The 24,170-nt window shown below is 43.2% G+C and overlaps 2 protein-coding genes across 4 annotated transcripts in view; one reads left to right on the forward strand and one right to left on the reverse strand.

Moving 5' to 3' along the window:
• The window catches only part of LOC119436267 (acanthoscurrin-2-like), an 83,156-nt gene that overhangs the window by 41,379 nt on the left and 17,607 nt on the right, over positions 1 to 24,170 (forward strand). The gene's annotated exons all lie outside the window — the stretch shown is intronic.
• On the reverse strand, positions 5,001 to 10,837 carry LOC125940451 (holotricin-3-like). The gene is made up of 3 exons (XM_049656676.1): positions 9,655 to 10,837; positions 8,584 to 8,946; positions 5,001 to 5,252 (listed from the first exon to the last, which is right to left on the reverse strand). The coding sequence occupies exons 1-2, from the start codon at positions 9,664 to 9,666 to the stop codon at positions 8,608 to 8,610; spliced, it is 351 nt and encodes a 116-aa protein (XP_049512633.1). The 5' UTR covers positions 9,667 to 10,837; the 3' UTR covers positions 5,001 to 5,252; positions 8,584 to 8,607.

Below are 24,170 nucleotides of genomic sequence, written 5' to 3' on the forward strand. Positions count from 1 at the left end.
ATATTGCAACTGCGAAGTAGAAGCCGAACAGTAAGGAAGTCAGGCTGGCTTGAAACAGAAATTCTAAGAGTAGGAGTACTTTCGAGGTTTGTTTCCAGAATCGGCTGAAAAATGCATTCATATTTCAATTAACATTGTCCTGAACTACTAGAGGGAGGCTTTTGAGAAACTGTTAACAGGAACACCAATGTATTTCGTTGCATGTTTCAAGGATGCAAACATCGAAAGTGGTCCTATAGTCTTTGAAGTCCGTCAAAGCGGAGATGACTTCTTTGTTACTCGGCTTCAATTTTGCAGTTTCAGCACGTGTTCTAAAGTGAATAATAAAAAAAACATTTCTTAATTAACCTTAATTTTACAGGTGATTCATTGCAATTTGTCCTGCAAGTCATGTCCACATATTAGGTAATCTACCAAAACAAGTAGAATTGTTCAACATATATATATATATATATATATATATATATATATATATAGATAGATAGATATATATATGCATTCTCCATGCGGTTCTTCTAAAAAGAATGCAATCCCTGCACCGATATGCGGTGCTGCCATGCTGCTAGGCTGTCACGCTTAATGGGGCGACGTCGCCTCGGTGCTTGTCACTGCGTTGCCTGTTGCAGTTGGTGTAAAGTGTGGCGTAGGGGGAGAGGCAAGGTTCCGATATCACACATATTTGCGTCATTGGTGAGAGAGCTTAGCATTAAAATATCCCCACCACTCGAGTTTTCATTGAAAGTTCCTGTGCCTTTGCGTCTGATATTTTTTATTTTTCTTTATGCTGACATTAATCAAGTATGGAGTAGGTACACCTCCTTGTTCCGAACTGCTATTCTTAATATGTATATTTCAACATACTCTAGGAGATTCATCTTTGAAGGCATTAAATGCTCATTACTACTAAATTGAGAAGAAATAGAGCCCCTATTGCTACCGTAAAATGATAAAGGTTGTTCTACATACTTTTATTTCTTTATTTATGGAGAATCAAAAATTAACGGTGTCATTTTTGCAAACTCTCTGATGACATTTCCCGGCACAAATAGGACACGGGAGAAACACAGTTCCTGTTTTTAAGTGTGGCAGCCGCATCCGGGAACATTGTTCATGAGCGACGCTTAGGCAGCACATAAAGAATAGGGCGTAAATGGTAGCGACACGTATATATGACTATAGCGTTTCGCGGTGGATGCACACCTTCGATGGAGAATTCATCGCTAGACTGAGACATCCAGTCACATTCGATGACACATGACGAAAGAGGTTACTCAGACTGCAAGTGCAACTTCATTGTTATCGGAAGGGCGCCGGCCCACTTGACCACGTAGCCACGTCGTTCACTATTTTCAAACTGTGCTTCTTTACACGGCAACATTTGACGTCTGCTGCTCACTTCAGGCATGCGGGCTCGACGTTCTTGATTTGCATGGCAAAGGGGAGGCACCGATGGTAGTCATGAAACCTGTGGACAGTACTACCGTCGTTGGCAGTTATCTTCGAGCCTCAGCGCTTGGATACGTACGACAAGCACGATTTTCCACAGGAGCCCTACGGACAAGAGCGCCTGGTACGCTCATTTTCGTCGGTGTTCTAAGAATACAAACGCGAAAATGGCATCCACATGACGTTTTTAAAATCGCGCTAATGCCCGTGAGACACTCCTTGCAGAGTTTGTCCCGCAAGAAGCTATTTGAAGGGCAAAATGCTGATGAGATATTTGAATATTGTGTACCACCTACCTTTGGATGTTGTCTCATGGGCTTGTGCGTTCTTTACATCGTTACTAGATTACACACTATTGTAGTAAGGTTGATTATGTGCATGTGCCTACAAAGGAAATATTTTTATACTTTAAGGGTGCTAGAAGAGCATTTTTCGAGTTTACGCTTTTCATTGCACTTATTTAGCGCCCCAATATTCTAATAACACCCCATAATAAGGGTGTGTAAGAAAAAATCACCAAACAGTAAAAAGATTAACACCAATTGTGGCGCTGATTGGGTGTTTTAAAACGCACAACCGCTGTAGCACACTTTGAGTACCTCATATCCAAGGTGTTTTGTGCACAGTATATACCCAGTACGCCGAGTGTTTATTTGCACCATATAGGAAAGGTGTTCTTACACCGATTAGCATGTTAGCTTATGTGGAAATCTGTCTTTGCAGCTTCAAGTGGGTTAACGACAGTCATCAAGCGCATAGGACGTATTTTATGCGATGGAAGAAGTTGCAAGAAATCATCCCGCAAGTTTCAGGGCAAGTTATGTGTACAGATACCAACATCAGAGGAGCTGCAACATGCCAGCTGTATGGCGTAGTGGATCTCACTTCCACATGAAGTTCCTGGATTCGAATCGAACGCGTGCATTTCTTCGGTAACCGATCTACGGATGAATTATTGTGCTTTGATTGAGTATACGTAGTAATGTTAAATAAGGATAGTGGGAATTACGACTCGCTTTGGCAGAACACTTTTTCGTAGCTTTGGATTGCTCCCGAAACGCTTGGAAAAATACCCCTCCTCAAGGGCATCAATTGCAAAACAAACATTTATTGGGTGTTAGCCATGGGACAAAAAAAAAAACATTTAAGAAAGTAAAATGTTGTACTGTGTAGGCCTTTTGAGCCACTACGATCAGTCCTTATGACGTAGTGATGAGTTTGTTTTAGAACCAAGGTGTCGGTGGTCTGAGGCCCTGTGTAGAGCAGGTTTAGGCATTTTGAAGATGTGAAACAAACTGAAGTTTTGCCCAAAGTGGAAATTTATGGAATAACCCACAGAAAGCGTGGTATACGTGTAGTACGACTGACAATGATTCTCTCAGCATCATTCACAGTAAGCATCTCCAGCGGCGCGACAGCATTTGCGTGTCATTCTCAGATTAGCTATTCATGTAGCCCGCCCGTTAGAGGGACAGTACCTTGGTTCAAGTCAAAATATTGTCAGATGACATGCACAGGGCCTGCTGGCTAGGCTGGGTATAAGCTTCCAGCTCAGTCGCAACCTGTGTAGTAGTGACCAATATAGAGAACCGAAAACTACGAGATGTCACGTGGCTCACGCCATACTGTCTAGTGATTTATGACTCAGTTCCATCGCCAAATCCGGACACCGAAGCGGCCATCCTGCTTTGCGCTCTCTCGAGAAGCACCGCTTCTTTCTCTTTAGTAGTCCACGTCTCACTTTGTGCAGCTGGCTTCGCCTCACAGCTCTTCGTGCTTATTGACGCCTGTATCGTGCACTGTAACTTGCACCGCAATGACCACCTCGCTTCGTTATAGCTCGCACTCTGCCGATATCCGGTTGGTGCAGTTAGTTGATGTCTCAGTTTCCAGCGTGAAAATTTGAGGCTAGAAGTTAGCTCAAGCGCCTTCTTTTACCCACTATTCTATTAATGTGTTATATAGTTATAAACCGCTTTATTCTTTTCAGGGCGACATCGTTGTGATAATTAGTAAGGAGATAATTCCTCGATGACGTAGCTACCACTACAAAAGAAAATTTAATGAATTGAGGCCAGCAGGATTACGTCTTCCAGCAGAGGTTGCTTTTCTTTGAAGTCTCCAGTTTGTGGACATGAATATATTTTCTCCCTTTGTAGGAGATTAATACTTGAGAACACTACACAACCCAAAACGTGCAAGTAAGCTATAGCCGAAATTTGTATCGGCGTTTCACTGAAACTGTATTTGGCTTTTCATGAGATTCATTTTCTAAAAGAGCGAGAGAGAAAAACAACTACATAAACAAACATGTGGTTTGACATTCTATGCAGACTCTTACATAAATATTTTCACTTGGTTTGCGATTTCATTTCTTTGGCAGCTGTAAATAAAATGGTTTGTACCATGTCATGCGGGTAAGCGTGTAAGCGTCCAAAAGAGAAAAACTGAACAGAGTCTCTTGACATAGCCCAGCTTGTTTCTGGCTGCGAAGATAAGTGATAATTATTAGTGGCCAAACCGAGCACACAAAGTCGTCGTTAGTGCTTATGCCATAACGTGTTCTTGCTTTTGTTATCTCTAGTCGGTACTAGATGTTCTCTGTAGCCTAAGTATCAGTTTTTCATGTTTGCTTACCCTTCAAACAGAACATGTCGTCTAGACTGCTGTGTACCCAGTAGCTATAATAAATTTTACAATAATTTTCTTGCGCCTAGAAGTGCAATGAAAATTAGAATAATTATATTTTGCTGTAATCTCAACGCGAACGAAGCTAAAAAATTGGCTCGATGTTTATAGATTTATGAAGCAGGACGCGAAGCTTATCATTACCACTGTTGGTTCTGCTTGTCACGACCTTCAACAGACACGTTTTAAAGCGAAGCTTTGTACCTCTACCAGCCAAGGGTTCTGTCGTGTCCGTCGTTGTAATAAAAAAAACGATCCCGACGAACCGCTAACAATTGCAGGTATAGCAGTATAGCTTACTTGAATTCAGGCATTCAGCGTACAACTAAGCACTCGTTTTCGCAAGAAAAACCACAAAAACAAGCTTCAAAGTGATGAGCCAACATGATGGATGATAAGGGCTGCGGGAAAACAACGGAAACAGGCTCGGCGCGGTCCGTAAGATTAGATTGCAGCTGTTGCAAAGCTTATGCAGCTGCTTGAAAGAGGGTTGACGTCATTCGAAACCCTTCCAGCCTAGTAACTGCTTCGGTTCATTTTCTAGACTACCCCACTATGGGGTAGTCTAGTAGTGTATATCACACCGATCATAAAGCAGTAGTGAACATTGTTGTGAAGTAAATAATAATAAAGGCCGTGGTTAAAGTTACGTTGTAGTGTGTGAAATATCAAGTGCGCCGCAGTCACCGTGAGGGTGGCGTAAAAAGCTTCGCTTTCCAACCACCTTCACAGGGTGGATTGGCGGGCAATTTTTTTCTTTTACTTTTTCTTTCTTTCTTGACATTTTTTTTTGCAAATGGCAGGCCTATGGCCTCGTATTATTTCGTAGGTCCATGAAACACGAGAATGGTTTGTTATAACAAGAGTTTCTTTTTTTTAATACTGAAACTATTTACAACAGTGGAAAATCATTCAAGAATGTGACACACAATGAACATGAAACAGTGATTAAGTGAGAACTGGTGCTGGCGACGACTGAGTCCGTAGAGGTTTGGTTTATGTGTTAGGATCAAAATACAAACAAACAAGTTAATGCAACCTCAGTCTTCTGCCCTTGCACTCCATACTCTCAACAAGATTCACTCAGGGGGTGATGCGGCCACGCTGACGTTCACGATCTGAAACAGAAAGGCAAAGAAAAATAAGATACACAACAATGGTCGCATGGGAACGTTGTTCAGGGGCGAAAAAAAAGCGAGAAACAGGTAAATCGCATAAGATAAGGCAGAGTAGTCGACCTGAGGTACGCTTCCTCTAGCCCAGTGTTTCTCTAGCCGTAGTCGGTGAACATTCCGGCGTTCACCGCAAAAAACGAGGGGGACCGCAAGGATCAATCATTAGACTCGCCACTCACAAGCATAGTCTATTCAAAAAGACAGGAACGCTTGTGGTGAGGCACTAGCGACCACTTCTTTATATGAAACCGCGTGGATTCAGAGAAGAAAAGGTGCAAGACGAATGTCAAACGTGAAACCTGTATTAAGGCATCAACGCCCGTTTTGGTGCTGTAGGCAGCGACTTACGTTATAAGGGCGTCTGAAGCATGACTTCTGGAAACTGAAATAAAATGCTTTTAACCGTCACAGACCCAACGCGGTGTCTGTAGCGTCTTGTGAATGACCTTATTTAAAAAAAAGGCATAAACAACGTGCCAATACGGCTTCCTGAACAATATCTGAGCGGATCAAGTGGTTCTTCATGGCTAAATGATTTAGGTTTACTACTCTAGGGCGAATAATGAGGCGTCGCCATGTAGACAGACGGTCGGGTAGTGACGAAATGCAGGACCACAACTGATCAGCTTGACAGACGACCGATTACCAGCGCTAGTCAAGACGGCTGCCACTCAGGAATTTTAGTAGTGCACTGTTGGCTGTGAAAGTTGATTTGGAGTCGGGCGAAGTTCCAAATAAAATCATGTCCTCAGTCTCTGGCTGATTGGGTAGCGGTGACGTTACACAAGCTGTTGGCTCACGCATGCAGACGCGAGTAGGCAAATACGTTTTCTGTTCATGAGAAAATTAGGTTACGCACAATCCCCCTAAGCCTAAATTAAAGGTCTTAACGTACCGATCAGCAAACAGAAATGTAGTATACGCTTTCATGGAAGCGCATAGAATCTTGTGGGAGAGGGTGTAAGAACTTTGCAAAGTTATCTTAATTGTGGGAACAATCGGGAGAAGATTCACAGAATGCAGGGAATGAGCTGGGTGTCGCCTACGCTAGGGAAACTCAGGCTTTCTTGAAAAAAAAATGTACACAGAAAATATTTGAGCAAGAAAATAGTCGTTACTCTCGTTCATTCAAACAATATGAGGTTGAATATTTTAGCATAACTTCCACTTAACAAAGCTGCTTGAATAATAATTCAATCATTCATTTTCATTCGGTGCAAGACGAACACATGTGCAATATTATTTACAAAAATTAACTTATTTAAGCTGTGGAGCCACTGCTTGTTAAATTATCGAAAGCTGTTAACTGCATTGGTCACATGCCTACCACAACGTCACACGCCTACCTCTCCAATGTGTTCTGAAAGATATGTTCGAAACGGAGATAATAAAAGAAGCACCGCCTTTCTCCTGAACTTAATCACGTCTGCTGTCCTTCGCAGAATGCTATTTCGAGCATAAACAAATGAAGGCGGTCAATTGTCGAAGTTTGATAGTTCTGTTGTGCTCTATAGTTGTGCTGCTGGGATGTGATAGTTATGTTGTGCTGTGCCATAAGCTCTGCTGCGACTACCAAATTTGCAATGCCTGCGCCAACGATGAACGTAGTCCGTGCGCCGAAATGAAGTGTGCCGCTTAAATGCACCGAGTACGCAGCAAATAATGGACAAACAATAGTAAGACGTTAACTTTAACTAACTCTAACTATGAAATGCACGAACCTTAAGCATGCCTTGGGAGGAAAAATAAACAAGAGTCATCCCAGAAAGGGAAGTTTCCGCAATCACACATCTTTGCTGAATTTATCATCACGCATATTTTAATAATAGCTTCACCATATGGAGCCACCGAGCCTTTCTTAGTATAGAGAGAGGAAAAAAAAAAGCATTGATGCAACAATGGGTTTTTAAGTATTTCTTAGTGTTTGCCACGATTGAAGGAATATGTAGAAACTAATTTATGGGCGCTGAGTCCAGTAGTCTTGTTGCAATATTCGCCATGTCCAATATACAGGGTGTCCCAAATATTATGCATGGAAGATTTCAAAATATGCAAATACCACGTAGCTGGACAGAACCAAGGTAAGGTTGTTTGCCGTCGCTCAAATTATTTCTTGCATTCCGCCTAATTACATGATTAGCCTTAACTATTTAACCAACTTCTCAAATATTATAATTAGATGAAAAGTGTAAATGAGAAAATGATAGAGCAACATGAAAATCTCCCGATACAGCTTTTTGGTGCTCAATACGTGGTACCTAAAAGTTCCGAGCGTGAAAGAAGCCCGTGAATACACGCTAAGTGCCGCGAGCGGCCAGTCGCGCGGCAATTTTTCGTGTATTGGCGGGCTTCTTTCACACTCGGAAAAAGTCTTTTATGTAGCACGCATTGAGCAAAATAAAGCTGTATCGGGAGTTTTCCATGTTTTTCTAGAATTTCTCATTGACACTTTTAATCTAATTATAATATTTGAGAAGTTCATTGTTAGTTATTACAAATTATGTAATTAGGAGAAATGCAAAAAAAAATCATCTGAGTGTCTCCAAGCGACGGCAAACCACATTAGCTTGGTTCTTCCAGCTACGTGGTATTTGCATATTTTTAAATTTTGGCGCATGCACCCTGTATATAACATTGCCGTGCTCACGATCGAAGATTCGAAACTCTATATAATGTGCGCTTATGGTTTCTGGCAAGCAAAATAGCATAATATATAAAGATTAAAAATACGTGATGCACTCTGGGCCTCAACATCATATAATATATGCAATATATAAAAATAAGTAAATAATAAATACATCAAAATGTGCACATAAGGCGACGTTTCGTTTGAGATCCCTGCAGCTTTGGTGCATTTGCCTGAGCTTTCCCCTACTTTATTCCTTGGAGGAAGAAGTAAGGGAAATAAAGTAATAGGCTCTTTACGTTTTGTTCATGCACTTGGATCGAAGATATGAAATGAGCTCAAGTGTAGGCATTATTTAATGCAAGCATACAACAGGTGAGCCTCTGGCTAGTGTAGGCAGCTCTAGCTTGTAAAAGAGCGCATAAATGCTACACAGGCACTTCGATCTCACATTTGTTCCTTGTCCTCTTCTTCTTTGCTGCGTAATCTGCATCTAGCTCCTAGGCGGGAGGCTGAACTGATGAAAAAAAAAAGTTAGGAATGTGCTGTACTGTCAGCTGGAGGACGTTCGGATTAAGAAACGCTTGTACTTCTGCTCTAATATTTAAGCTGATCTTGCAGTGAATGGGCCATTAAAGCATTACTTACAGCGAGATGGGTCATACAAAGATGCTAGCGGTGGTGCTTGCCAACGATGGCGAGTCCAGGGTGTATCTTCTTAACGTATTGTTCCGTGCTCACAAAGTACGTGGGACCCTTGACAGCCTCGAGACCGTGGAAGCCGTGGCCATATCCACCAGGTCCTTTCACGAAAAACAGGCCACTGGATCCGAAGCCATGGTCGCCGTGGCCTCCATGGCCGTAACCGTGACCTCCGTATCCACCACCGTGGCCACCACCATGGCCACCTCCATGGCCACCTCCGAAGCCACCTCCGTAGCCACCACCGAAGTGGTAGAAACCGCCCGCCATAACGGTGGCGACTAGGCAAGAGAACGCCAAAGCAAGCACCTGGGCCAAGACAGGAGGGGTCTATATTTTTACCTTGCCGAGAAAGAACAAACTCCGGTCTTTCCCAACTCTGCGGCATGACGCCAGGGCAAGCTGCCCAGTAGAGAAGTACGACAATGTCGCTTCCACAAAGTTTTACCTTGTACCAACGCTAATTACGGTGGTGTAGTCAAATTGGTTTGGGAAACGCATTAAATAGTTGCCTAATGGCCGCCTATTAACAACATGAACTTACAATAATTTCTCGGATCGCTTCTCTAAATCAACATACATAAAACAGTAACAAGAGAGAGCTGCATACTTGGGGTATTCGTCACGTTATAGTGTTATTTCCAACAAAGTTTTCTAGCAGTGTCAGAGATTGCTGTTTTACCTCGCACAAGATGATGATTTGTGTCATGGGAGTAAACATCCTTAACGCTATTCGGAATGCACTCTTGCTTTGTCTTCCAACGCCGATGGCAATGTTTCACAGGGTAAAAACCACAGCTAGCAAGGAAGAAGCACTTCGGTGGTCAGGCACGAAGGCTAAGGGCTTCTTCCGTCCGCTAGGCATGGCCTTTTCCATAAAGTCACTGTTATCGATAAATATTGCGTTGTCTAACTCATATATTACAAAGAACAATTAGTAGATGAATAATATGTCCAGCACTCTCAGGGAGACAAGAAAAAAAATCTGCGCAATTGTTCAAGGTCACGGGGACGTACCAGAACTTTCATGGCTCGTCCCTGAGAAACCACGGAGAATCTCCAGCAGCCAACTGACGCCGATCCCTCTTTTATAGACGCCTCTCTCCTTCCTCCTCGTTTGCAAAGAGAGCCTCAGCACGGATGGACTGCGAGGCTTGTCTTGTTTTTGGTCGGCTCTTTGATTCGCGGGCATTTTTCCCTGTTGTCCCAGCCTTCCTGGCCTGAATCGCAGCGCCGTCTGTGGCAGAAAAAAAAAAGAAAAGAAAAAGGAAAGACGGCTTTGCCTTGACCGGCAGCGGGCTTTGGCCGTGAACAGCACGTGCAGCGCGGAGAGCGGACGTTGAAAGAGAAAGTGCGAAAGACAAGAAGACCTTCATTAAACGGAATGTACGGGGAAGAAGGCGCCGGACTCGGCCTCCTCGAGCCCTATTTTTAAGCAGGCGCGACTGTCTCCGGTTATCGAGACCAGACACGGAGAAGGGGAAAGCAAAGCGGAGAACCGCCGGGCATTGCCCTACATCCCGATGGCCGTTTCAGACTGCATGCGATGGGCGTAGCTTGCTATTGAGGCCCACTGATTCGTTTTGCCGCGGTGAGTCTACGTCCCGGGAAAGCCGCGCGAGCCACAAACGCGTTGGCGTGGTGCTTGTTCGGCGCCGCCATTTCCTTGGGAGAAATGGCTCTCGCGCTGTGTATTTTTGGGGCAGAGGAAGAGCGTGCGTGATTGTTCAGTGCACCACGCATGCTAATGCAGCCCCCGCCGCTGGCAGCGCGTTACACGTCTGCGTGCGAACCGCACCGTGGCTTCCCTGGCCGCGAGCACAGGAACGTGCATCGGACACGGCGCGGATGCTCAGCGGATGCACGGTGGGATGCGTGCTTTGTTTCGCTCGCAGGACGCTTGCGAGAATGGAGGGCCCAGGAAGAAGCGGCCGATTAGGGTGGCGCCGTGCGGGGGCCCCTTGCCCCATCGGCCGTAACTATACGGCACGAGCGCCGGCTCAAACGGGCCGCTAATGAGATGAGGGATGTTACACACCATCTGGAGGTTGATACTCACGAGCATGTTCCACTTTGTGCATTGAAAACTGTATAAGTAACTCAGCCAACAGCGAATGCATAAAAACCGGTCTGTTTCTGTGTGTTCGTGGGAAAAGTGGTGAAAGTTTCTTTCTCTAGGGTCTTTGACGCCGTGTGCCTCCGTAACTAACCTTTTTTCACAATGAATGGATGTGTAAGACAATGGTATTAAACATTAGACATGATTCAACTAAAGAAAAGGGAAACCTTCCGTAAAGCGCGTGTAGTTTCTTGTTTTAGCAGTTTTTCGGGAGTTGTGTTATTTATCCAATCTTTCAGTTTGACTGTATGGAGCAGACACTACCTAAACTACTTGTGAGGTAGGCCCGTTTTGGTGAAATGATTCTCACAGCCACTTTATTTGTTAAAGGAATCAGGATTCATGGAGTATCAGGAGACCCAAATATGAATAATTATGGCTCAATTATTATTTTTTGGTTGTTTGCCATTCAAATCTACTGTCCGAGAAGGATTATAAAAACATAGCGATTTGCGATAATATTTGGTGCCTTCTAATTTTCGTTAGAAATTTTGGTCGCAGCTACCCTGGCTGCTTGGGATTTTGAAAAAAATAATGCAACACATAGAACGGGAGAAAAAAATTGGCAGGGACGTTTAAGACTGCTTACGTGTGGGAATTATAGTGATATTATAGTTCCTTTGGTGAAACCTTTAGTCAGCCAGATGGCTGCGATGCGACTTGTGCAATGACGCACGCACTAGGCGCACTTTAGTCAGCCAAAACTGTGGAGCCGCCGTGGCGTCGAGGAAGCGTGCTTACGCCGCTTGAAGTCGGCGGCTTGGTTGGAACGTCTCAGCGTTTGCTGCGCTGGGACCTGTAGGTGACGTTGCTTGAAGAGGTAACTTTCGGAGCTGTCGTAGTCCTAGATGAGGATCAGTCGATGGCGACGTCTTCTATGTCCCACTGTTTCAGCAGCCTCTTTGTGGGTGGAATTGTCCCTGATCATTTGTTTAAGCACAGAAAATTATTTCTTATATGCGGGCAGTCTTTGGAAGAGGCACTGAGAGCACCTTGACAGTTGTGGCACTTCAAAATAGTCGCACTACAGTTTTGTTCTGAGTGGCGCTCAACGCATGGGGGACTCAAGGCAGAATTTGTGCAACCGACCTTCGCATGACCGATGCTATGGTAGTTGTAACATTGCAGCTGTTTTGGAAGAAATGGATGAACCGGGTGGCGGGAGTGGCGAGCATTCACTTAGAAAGGAAGGCAGCAGCCCTTGAATTTTATTCTCACACAACGTGCCTTACCAAGATTTCCAGCGTGCACAATCACATTGTTCTCACTTGCTGGTTTTATGAGCACTGGAAGGTTTGCATCGGGGATTTCGATGCCAATGTCACAAATGACGCCTGCAATGGTGGTGCCATCCACAAGGACAATGGATCAAACCCTAATGTAGCCCAGCTGCGTTATATGCTGCAGAGTATTGAGCGCACTTGTGGTCATCACGTCGATTGCCAAGATGTTTTTCCTCGTGTGTAGCCTCATATCCTTGATCTCATTTGGTACTGTGTTCTCAAGGAACCTGGACGGTGCTTGCGTGTTGAGGACACGCCGATTGTCAGTTGAGTTGTGTGGCACAAACGGGATGGTATGAGGCCATCGTCGAGGCGCAGTTTTACGATGAACGAACTTGACATCGAAGGTGCATTGACGATCCATCGCTTGACTTTGTGGTACAAGACAGGTTGAAAATCGTATTGCGATGACTCATCAGCGGATGCGGAGTACAGCTCAGCATCCTCACTGTCACTAGATGTATTTTCTCGCTTCCTCGAAGCAATTCGCGCTGGTGAACCGGAACCGGACGGGGCCTAGGGGCTGCACATCCATCACCACGAGATGTCGGACGGCAGACCCTACAACAGCAGTGAAAAGTCTAGAAAAGCAGAGAGGCGGGCAGGGTGTTGTTGTTGTTGCCTCAAAACACGATTTGTACCCATGAAGCGAATTGGCCACACTGGATTGATTGAACAACAAAATACCCAAAGGGGTAAAAGGCAAACATTCAAAACGAAGCATTAGGCAACTAAAGAATAACACAAAGGATGTTGTTGTTACCTCAAAACATGGCTCGTACCCACGAGGTGGATTTGCCACACTGGATGGAATGAAACGCAAACCGTACAACATACCACAAGGGGTAAAGGCGAAAATTCGGAACAAAGCATTTGGCAACTAACTGATGACACAAATTTTGAGAGGGCTTATACATCAACTGAATAAATAAAAATAACAAATAACCTCGAAAAGTAAGAAATAAAGAAAGTGCCCCACCGCTGGTACCCTACCAGCGTAACCTTCCGGATGCTTCAATGAATTTGTGCACAGCAGTAATCATCGAACCATGGCTTGTGCCTAATTGACAGGCCCCAAAACACAAAATGTTTGGTGTTGTTAGTGCTCAACCCAGATTGCTAGTTGGAAATATGAGGAACATTCTGCAAAGGGAGGAGAAGCGGCGTCCTTGCAGCCTCAACTACAAGAAAACTTAGGAGGTAATGTGCAGGCAGTTGCGTCGGCGTGCACCGGAAAACTATGACGTTGTGCTGACAAATACACCACATATAGGCGTTCAGTGATGGGATTAGCAATGGTGATTGTTAATAAGCTTTCGGTATACCTACATAATTAAAAAATACTTTCCCATGTGTAGAAGTAGGTGCTCTTAGTCAACGTCTAGAGTCACTTGAAAGCGAGCAACTCACGTGCTGAGTAAAAGCCTCTAACATAGCGTTTTACATGAGTCCTGAACGCACTAAAAGGAGAGATATTAGTCATTGCTTGTTTGCGTAAAATGTTTCTTCTCGGCAAAGATGTTACTTAAAGCTAAGTTGTGACCACTATCCAAGAAAAGAAACGAAGCGAACCGCGAAGATTGTTCTGCAAAGTTTTACTAATTTATTCAGCATATGGTTCGTATTCTGATGTATGGTAATTATTCAAATCAAACTTTATTCCGTCCATAAGATTGTTCCTTTGTGAAAGACGAGGGTTCGAAAAAAAAACCCGCCCAGCACAATTAGGCGTAAGTGTCAAATGACCCATTGAGCAAAATGCAGCTCCACTAACCTGAAACCTGGGGAGGGGCGAAGCATGCAGTGATGCACCGCTAATGGGCTCATACTCCCTTAAGCAATGCCTCATAACCCTGTAAACGCGGCCTCCCCATTACGACGACAGAAGAGAAGTGAAATTGTAGGCTGGAACTATGAGCTGCAACGCAGCCAGCTGTGGAAGACGACGACGACGAACGCGGGAGCAGTGGCACGAGCGCGTACCGAGCGCGAGCACGAGCCGCTTCCTTACGGTGACTATACGAATGCGACGACGACGATTACGACAGGAGATGCCGACAGCCCGGGCGCATAAGGTGCTTTGAACCTAAAAGTGGATCTCTCCACTTGAGAAGCTTCGAGCCCCCGTTTGCATGGCATAGAGTGAGAGTGGGGAAATACGTACAAAATATTTTTACACATTTTTAAGGGCCAAAACCACCATCTGATTACGAGGAACGCCATAGTGGGGGACTGCGTAATAATTTGGACCACCTGGGGTTCTTTAACGTGCACCTAAATCTAAGTACACGGGTGTTTTCGGCATATCGCCCCCATTGAAATGGGGCCGCCGTGGCCGGGATTCGACCCCGTTACCTAGTGGTCAGCAGCCCGACACTATAACCACTGAGCAACCATGGCGAGTTTGTACACATTGTATAATGCGAAAAAACTCACGTGTTCATGACTATAAGTTCATCGTTCCTTTATAAAATATTAACAAAGAAAAAATTCCTAAATCTGGAATACAATTTTACGCAATGTGTTGTTTTCATGCAAAGGAAATTCATCAATCGTTCGCGACAAAAAATAGCCTAATTGCACAGTTGCCAGTTGTTTCTAAATTGATTCCGTATTGATAAAGTTCATTTAACAGCTTTGGCAGCGTGTGACGAAGCATTTGTTTTGTCAACATAAGGCATTTAAAGGTTATTTTCCCCGATGTCACTGCGTGAATTATAGCGCCTTGTGAATGGTGTCAACTCTGTAAATGTGCGTAAAAGTCCGTATGAATCGTATAATACTTTCTGGCTAGATTTAATGGTTAAAATTATGCACAGACACCAGATTGTATTTTATAAATGGGGGTTTTCAGTGCGCAGAGTTTTCAATGCATGCAATGTGACGTAGTGCTTTCTTTTGCAATATAAGCAGCTGTTTCAGGTTCCTTAATGTGGTTGTGCCCCAGACTAGACAGCAAATATTTAAATTGGAAAAAATAGTTGCTTATAATTATGAAGTTTAAGAGCTGCAGGTAAACGAAATTTGAATTTTGCCAGAATTCCTACTGCCTTTGCTATTTGCGTAGCAGCATGGTTAACATGGATGTCCGAAGAAAGATGATTTAAAAAAAAATACACCAAGTGACTTTACTGAGTCAACAAGTTTTATACGTGTATTTCCTAGAATAAGATTCAAAGTTGGTTCTGCAGGTGATTGTCGGGGTGTGAAGATAATAGCTTTTATTTCAGGTATGTTAATGTCAAGAGAATTCGTTACGCTTCACTTGTGTAAATCGCGGAGAGCTTCATTAATATTACTTAGAATAGTTCCATAACAATGACTGCGAAAAGAAATGGTTCAATCATCTGCATAAGATATGTACTCTGCGCCGTAGTTAACTTGTGTGACATCAATTCTACAGAAGTTAAGTAGGTGCTGTCTAAGTATGTTCCCTTGGGGGACACCTGAGCTAACTGCTTTGTACGGAGATAAATTGCCCTGAATGCAAACACATTCCATTCTATGTTGCAGGTAGGATGTTATAAGTGCGAGCGGTGTGCCTCTAGTTGCATATAATTCAAGTTATTTAGTAAGTGTTCGATGGTTTAGAAGGTCACATGCCTTCGACAAGTCAATGTATACAGAGTGTTTCAGTTAACTTGGACCAAACTTCGAAAATATGCAAATGCATTGTAGCTAGACAGAACCAAGGTAAGGTTGTTTGCCGTCGCTTGGAGATAATCAGATAATTTTTTGCATTCCGCATAATTATATAATTAGTCTTATTGAATTATTCAACTTCTCAATTAGTATAATTAGATGAAAAGTGTCCATGAGAACGTTGTAGAGCAACATGAGGAACTCCCCACACAGCTTTCTGTTGCTCATACGTGCTACTTTTTGCCAGCGTGAAAGATGCCCCCAAATGCACGAAAAATTGCCGTGCGACTGGCCGCTCGAGGCACTTTGCAAGCCTTTGCGGGCATCTTTCTCGCTCGAAAAAACACTTTTATGTAGCACGTATTAAGCTACAGAAAGCTGTGTGGGGAGTTTCTCATGTTGCTGTATAATTTTATTATTGACATATTTCAGCTAATTATAATAATTGAGAAGCTGAATAAATAATTAAGGGTAATTATCTAATTAGGTGGAATGCAAAAAATTATCTGAGTATCCCCAAGCAACGGCAAACAACATTACCTTGGTTCTGTTTAGCTACGTAGCATTTGCATATTTTAAAAGTTTAGTCCAAGTTAACTGAAACACCCCGCATACCAGCTATCGGGCGTTGTTCATCGAAGGCTTTTAGAATGATTTTTTTTGCATGACAATGGCGAGTTCCGTCGATATCCCTTTTCTGAATCAGAATTGGGTAGGGCTAATCAAATTTTACTTATCTGCAAACCCAATTACTCTAGAGCACATTCTTTTTTCTAAACCTTTGGAGAAAACGGGCAGTATGGAGATTGACCTGTAATTTGATAAGTTGTTTTTTTCTCCACCTTTGAATGCCGTAAAAACTTTTGCTATTTGCATTTTCTTCGGAAAAACACCTGTCGAGAGAGCAAGATTTTAAATATGCATGAGCTGTGGCAGCCTAATGTTAAGAACGTACGTTGAATGTTGATTTTGAACGTACTTCGAACGTACTTTGAACGGCGTGATTTGAATGTTGTCAGTATAACACGTTAAGTTGTTCCTAATATATTTATACACGCTATATAATTCCCTCTCAGTGGTGGGATTCATATATATGCTCGTCGAATTTCTGCAGATTCATATATATGCTCGTCGAATTTCTGCAGATCCTATTTATTGCCTCCGCAGAATGAGAGCTAGTGACTATATTTACAAAGTAATGATCAAATTCTTCAGCTGATTTAACACCTTAATTTGTTTAACTTGATTGTTCAGCGTTATTTCATGCATCTGTGCAATTTTAGATACCCCATTTAGTAGCTGAATAATTTTCCACCACATTATGTCCAGTTTCTGTTACCCTCGATATCGAAGTAACTGTAGAGACAGTTTCGCTTTGTATTCCGTATAAGGCATTAGTTTTCTTTCTATGCGTTCTAAATGTGTCCCAGTCGGCAGTGTTATGCGTTTGAAGTAACCTATTCAAAAGGTTGTCTTTGTTTTCAATCATATTTAAGTCACTGCTTATTTACCCAGGGCTTGCGCGATTTTTTACTTTTTTATGTATGATATACGAAAATGACTTCGATTATGCTTTATCAGAGGCGTGAGACATGTAGACGGCATGACATAATATTTTTATACGGTTATTGCGAAAGTTCTTCAATGTTTTTTCGCAAATACACTGAATTTTTTTGCTCTGTGGAGATGTCATACGATCTCGGTTAACCAATTTTGTTCAACTATAAAATAGGTAAGTGATCGCTAATACTTGATTTTAATACACCACTAAATAACTTTCTGCTGTGGTAGCTTTGTTATAAATGGGTCAGTTAATGTATTCGTCGTCTTTGTCACTCGAGTGGAATCTCTAATCACATAAGTCGAACAGTATGAAAATAACATTGTGTGTAACTTGTGTTGAACATCTGAGTCATCAACACTGGGTGGAGTAAAATCACCACCCAGTGTTAGTACCAGGTAGTTCTCACTTGCATAGTTCAATAAACCTTCCAAATATGTTGTGAATGTGTCGACAATTCCATCTGCAGGGCGGTATATTATAGCTACAATATATTTCTGGCACACACTAGCAAGGTCCTCTGCATCATTATAAAAATAAATTAGGAGGTAGGTCACAAGTAATGCACTTTTTGATGTTCAGTAACACTCCTACACGTTGTTTATCCTTGCAGTTTAGACCAAAAGTGGGATAATTATTATTCACTATAGTGTCGCAGTCCCAATTCAGCCATGTTTCAGTGAGCATAACTATGTCTATTTTAAAACAAAATTGGTCCAAAAGAAAGGTTTTGCAAGGCCTGTTTATGACAGGCAGATTTGATGTTTAGATGGAAGCATGTTTGTATAATAACGTTTTCGGAAGCTGTAAGACATTTAACATCTTCGAGTTGCATTGCCGTTATGGGTAGGATTGATGGTGAAAGGCGTGATGCTATTCACTCAAACTATTTATTCAATGTCACTTTGATTCTTTACGCGAAATACTCTCGACTCTTTATCATTTCGAGCAAAAATCTTTCCATTACTTGTCCATAGGTATTTCCATTCGTATGCCTTTTTCTTGCTGATCGTCGTACCAAGCAACTTTTTGAGATTAGGGCAGATATGCTCGTTAACAAATACTGGCGACTGAGTCATTTGTCGAGAGCCTAGTTCTCGCCTTGAGCTGAAGGGCGGCATGCTTTGAGTGGGTCTTAAATTGCAATATGATGTTTAAACAAAAAGAATCATTCCTAGTTTTCACTCTACAGCAAACATCAATGTCGCAATGTCGCTTTCTGTTACTGGCTCATGCAAAGCTATACCCACTTGAATCAGTATTTCATGCAGATTCTCATTCATCTCCTCCTCAATTCCCTTGATTTTGACATTGTGATTCCTAGAGTATTGCTTGCTATTTTTGATTCTTGTTTTATGATGTGTAAGCTGTTTCAGATTCTTATCATATTCCTCTGTCAATGTTTGGTTCTCTTTTTTTAAAAGCGTTTTTTTTTCGTTTTGCAGCGTCTCGTGTTTCACTTTGCTTTCTTGAAATTGCTCTCGTAAGAGCTCAAGACTTTCTTTGACTTCCCTTAACTCGTTCCTCAGATCACATTCGATTTTATAATTGAATTCTTTCATTTCTTTCCTCAAGTTTTCTTCGAAACGAGTAGACATGGTTGGACAGGGGAACCAAGCGAACAGTAGACAATTATGGCAATGGAAAAGCAGCAATATATATATATATATATATATATATATAATAAGTCAGAAGCACAACTTATATATATATATATATATATATATATGGGAGTGATATCTAACCTGCGGCGACAAGAAAGATGTATTTTCAGGCATGATCTTCACTTTCCGCGTTGCTACCAAGTCGAAGAACATACGCGAGTATCAAGGCTAGAATAGGGACCATCTACTCGCACTGAGTAGTCGCACCATATACGACCAAATGGCATCAGCATGCTGATGGTCAGAAAGACTACACGTAACCTTCAAAACGCCATATTTCTCTTTTCCTTGGTAAGCACCAGCTTCCTGTTCCCCCAATGCACGTTAGGGAAACCGTATAGTTTGTTCTCCTTTCGCGCGCTTTGTTTATGCCTGTCTAATAAGTGATTCAATTTGACTCCTGGTGGTTAAGTATGCGGTCATGTATAAACTATCACGTTAACGGACCCCCGCTCTCAGGTTTCCTTTTATCTCATCAAACCAACTTATTTGCGAAAATTATGTTTTCAAACAAGCTGGTATGCACTGATACACAATAATACTGCACATTTTTAAAAACAACGCAGCATATGTAGGTATAAGTTCGTAATTTATTCTTAGGAACTCGAGTAGACACGGAAGATGAACTGAGATGATTCTAGCAACTGCATGGGCTAAGTAGTTGTAGCTCTGAGTAATGAAATTCCTCGAAAACATTTGGCCTCCTGATGCTATTTGTATTAGACAAGCGGTGTCTTCTCCTTATGAGATATACGCACGTTGGTCATCCTTCCCAGAGATGGTATCACGGCAGCCGAAGAGCTGGAAGCCTCTTTCTTCAAGGCGGAGTTTACTTCTGATACTCCCGGAACTTTAAAGTTTCCCCGAACGCCTATGGTGATACTTTCCGAATTCGCTCTCATGGTTGAAGCGAAGAAACTGAAGTATTTCCTCTTGGAGGCCCACTGTATAATCGCGTTCCCAATATAGCGTGTGCGCTGATGCTGCCGCTGGGGTTATATATATATAGCTCATTCCGAATTCGTATGGGTGACGGTATTAAAACGAAGCTTCGCGTGTAATAGTTAACCAAAGCGCGTTGTTATTTGCTTGTTATGACGTAAAAAATGGTATTCGAGTGGATACGGCAAGCATATCGGTAGAGACCGTGGTTTATACTCTACAGGGTGTTTCAGTTAACTTGGGCCAAACATTAAAAATATGCAAATGCTACTTAGCTGGACAGAACCAAGGGAATGTTGTTTACCGTAGCTTGGAGATTCTCAGATTATATTTTGCATCCCGCCTAATTAGATAAATAGTAATTATTAATTAATCAACATCTCAATTACGATAATTAGATGAACAGTGTGAATGAGAATATTGTAGAGCGACATGAAAAACTCCCGATACAGCGTTCTGTTGCTCAATACGTGGTACACAAAAGTATTTTATTGAGCGTGAAAGAGGCCCGCGAATACACGCAAAGTGCCTCGAGCGGCCAGTCGCGCAACAAATTTGCAGCCAGTCGCGCAGCAAATGAACGTCTTCCGTACTTTTTTTTTATGTCTCTCTCCCTTCCTCCTATTTTCTTTCTAACCGCAGCTTTTTCCTCAACCCACGTGCAGGGTAGCAAACCGGAGATTTGCTTTTGGTTAACCTCCCTGCCTTTCCTCTCTCTGTTCACTGGTGTTCTTAGTGTATATCACGTTATACACAACGGACAGTATTTTAATGCTGCATGCATTTACGGGGAAGCATCGAACAACTAAAAAACGTTTGTCCATTCGCGTGCGCATCCATTTAACTCTCGTCTTTAGTATCCACGGCGTTAAATATATAAACAAACAAACAAACAAACAACAAACAAACAAACAAACAAACAACAAACAAACAAACAAACAACAAACAAACAAACAACAAACAAACAAACAAACAAACAAACAAACAAACAAACAAGCAAACAAATAAATAAATAAATAAATAAATAAATAAATAAATAAATAAATAAATAAATAAATAAATAAATAACTAAAAGACGGTAATACATTGCTTTTACTAAGGCCCCAAGTCGATCTTTTACATGCGCTTGAAGTGCTGCCGCAAGTACATTGGATAATTCACACTGCCTGTACATTTATTTCAGATTACTTCTGCTGCATCATTAGAACTTTGTCGTTTCGATCCTTCTTCCATTCTTGTGCACTTCGTACGGCATCTCTGCAGTGTGCTAACTTCAACGATTCTCGAATGTCTCTGCGACAGTTAACAGCCCGCTGCCAAAGACGCAATCTCGTGCACATTGTCACTCGTTCAAATTCCGTTCCGTTCATTAAAATTACGTTCAAACACAATAACATCTACAAGCGCCCGGAATAATTCGGCGCCGTTTTACTCCGTTATACAGACATTATGCTGCTGCCGCAGTAAATAAGCTTAAAGCGTAAAGAATTGTTGAAATATGCCGCCTTTATTTTTTCTCTTTCTCTTTTCCTCGGTCTTCCTCGCTCTGTGTCGCCGAAAAAATATAAGGCCACACAACTCACCACTGTAGAACTTTCCTCGTATTCTGTCGCGGATAAACCGTTTTCTTTATGTAACATCACAGAGCATATAATTGTTATTTAAATATTGTTTCAGACATTGGATTGTTTTCAAATTTTTATAAACCACCCCGTAAACACTGGCTTCCAGGCAGTGGTGCCGCTATTGAGATAGTTTCACACTGTTCAACTGCACTCTCCACCTTTTCTTTTGTATTTACCTTGAGTGTTGTTGTATATATGTACACTCCTCATTTCATAATTGTTCTTTTTATTCATTGTGTGTGTGTTTTTACTTATATTCTCCTGACGTCTTGTTGTTTTGTTTTTGTGTTTAATGCATGCGTGCGCCAGCCCTCCCCCCTTAGGGTTGTTCCTGGGCACGCTAAATAAAAAAGGCCATTTATTTATTTATGCACTTAATTTATTATGTTTACTCGGCCAGACAGCTCGCCACTGTTGAGCTTTCCTCGTATCTTTCACGACCGAGACAGACTGTCATAATCCAAGCTCTGCGCCTGCATTCTTTATACCAGCACACCAAGAGTGAAGAGAACTTGAGCTTTATCACTATACTTGATCTACAACGGCAGGACTCCTTATGTCTCATTATGCCCCTTATGTCACATATTTCTCCAGCGCATCACATATCGTCTAGATTAGACCACGCATACAAAGTCATACTGTAAGGAAGAAGTACGCCGTGCAGAGCTCCGCAGCCGGATTGCCAGCGCTACTGAAGTGGGGCTCGGGCTCGACGCTGTTCCTGGTGCGCCTGGCTAAGCCTACGCAGTTGTGTCTTCCTGTCGGCGTCCTTCGTTTCGTCCACAGCCGTGCCAGACTTCTTTGTCATATTTGGTGGAGGTTTGCTGGGTCTTCTGTCATCCTGGAATTGCGCAGCCGGTTTTTCCCTGCTACCATGACCTCCGTAAGCGCCACGAGCTTACCACCAGCTGCTCCCCAATCCTCCGTATGCCCCGGCACACTCCGTCAGCGGGACCCTCCCATCTTTAGCGGCAGTGATGACCACGACGTTGATGACTGGCTGTCATCATACGAACGCGTGAGTCGCAACAACAAATGGGATGACGTCACGAAATTGACCACCGTCCCATTTTACCTCACCGGAATTGCCCACTTGTGGTTTCGAAACCACGAAAGCGAAGTCTCAAGCTGGACCGTGTTCAAGACGAAGTTCAGCGAGGTCTTCGGCCGTCCTGCTGTTCAAAAGCTTCGTGCCGAACAGCGTCTGCAGTCGCGCGCTCAGCAGCCTGGTGAGACCTTTACCAGCTACATTGAAGATGTCATCGATCTCTGCAAACGCGTCGATGCATCCATGCCTGAGGGCAATAAAATCAAACAAATACTGAAGGGCATCGACGAGGACGCGTTTCAAATGCTGATTTCAAAGAACCCCTCTACGGTTGCCCAAGTCATTGAACTATGCCAAAGCTATGACGAGCTACGCCGCTCAATACGAAAAGTCACGACGCCTGTCTTCGGTCCATTACTCCGCACGGCCACAGCACAGCACGTCCAGCCAGTGGCTGCGTGCACCGCCAGACTTGAAATTCAAGGAGTGCTCTACTTCGTCGAGTTCGTCGTTCTTCCCCACTGTTCCCACGATATTATTTTAGGTTGGGATTTTCTCTCCCGTCACCAAGCTGTTATTGATTGCTCCCGTGCAGAAGTCGCCTTCTCTTCGCTTGGAAATGCCATATCTGACGACGTTTCGCTTTCCCGCACCAAGTTGTCCCTCACTGACGACCTCCAGATACCTCCGCACGCATCCGTTCTGGCACCTGTGTCCTGTTCCGTTGCCTGCGACTCTACCGTACTCTTCACACCTTCCACTGCTTTCGTTCATCGCCTCATCTCACCACTACCAACCGCGCTGCTTGGCCTTCAAGCAGGCGCGACTCACCTTCCTGTATACAACCACTTCCCATTCCCGATTACGTTGCTTCGCGGTGAATCTCTCGGCACTGTGGAGCCTTACGACACCATTACCACGTTGGAACTTCTTGGATCGTCCGAGGTCAACACCCTCTCCGGTAGTCCCGCACCTGCCACATCGCCTGAAGACGTTTTCAGCCACGTCATCGACAGCGCCTTAAACCCCAAGCAACGCCATGACCTTCTCCGTCTCCTCGAGAAATTTCGCCCTGCATTTGACAGCCATAGCACTTCCCTGGGTCGAACGACGACTGTATGTCACCGGATTGACACTGGTGCTCACTCACCGCTACGGCAGCGACCATACCGCGTATCGTCGACAGAACGACGCGTCATTGATGAGCAAGTAGGTGAAATGCTGCAGCGTGGTGTCATTGAACCGTCCGACAGTCCATGGGCATCGCCAGTTGTTTTGGTTAAAAAGAAGGATGGCTCGATCCGCTTTTGCGTGGATTACCGTCGCCTAAACAAAATAACTCGAAAGGATGTTTATCCATTGCCGCGGATCGATGACGCCTTAGACTGCTTACAAGGCGCAGAGTTCTTTTCCTCCCTCGATCTACGCTCTGGTTATTGGCAAGTGCCTATGGCTGCAGACGATAAGCCTAAAACTGCTTTCATCACACCAGATGGCTTATACGAATTTCATGTGATGCCATTCGGCCTTTGCAACGCACCCGCCACTTTTGAGCGGATGATGGATACTATTCTTCGAGGCCTCAAATGGAACACGTGCTTGTGTTATTTGGATGATGTAGTAGTGTTTGCACCAGATTTTCCTACTCA

This window comes from Dermacentor silvarum, chromosome 1, assembly GCF_013339745.2.
Source record: "Dermacentor silvarum isolate Dsil-2018 chromosome 1, BIME_Dsil_1.4, whole genome shotgun sequence".
In the NCBI taxonomy this organism is placed as follows: Eukaryota; Metazoa; Arthropoda; class Arachnida; order Ixodida; family Ixodidae; genus Dermacentor; species Dermacentor silvarum.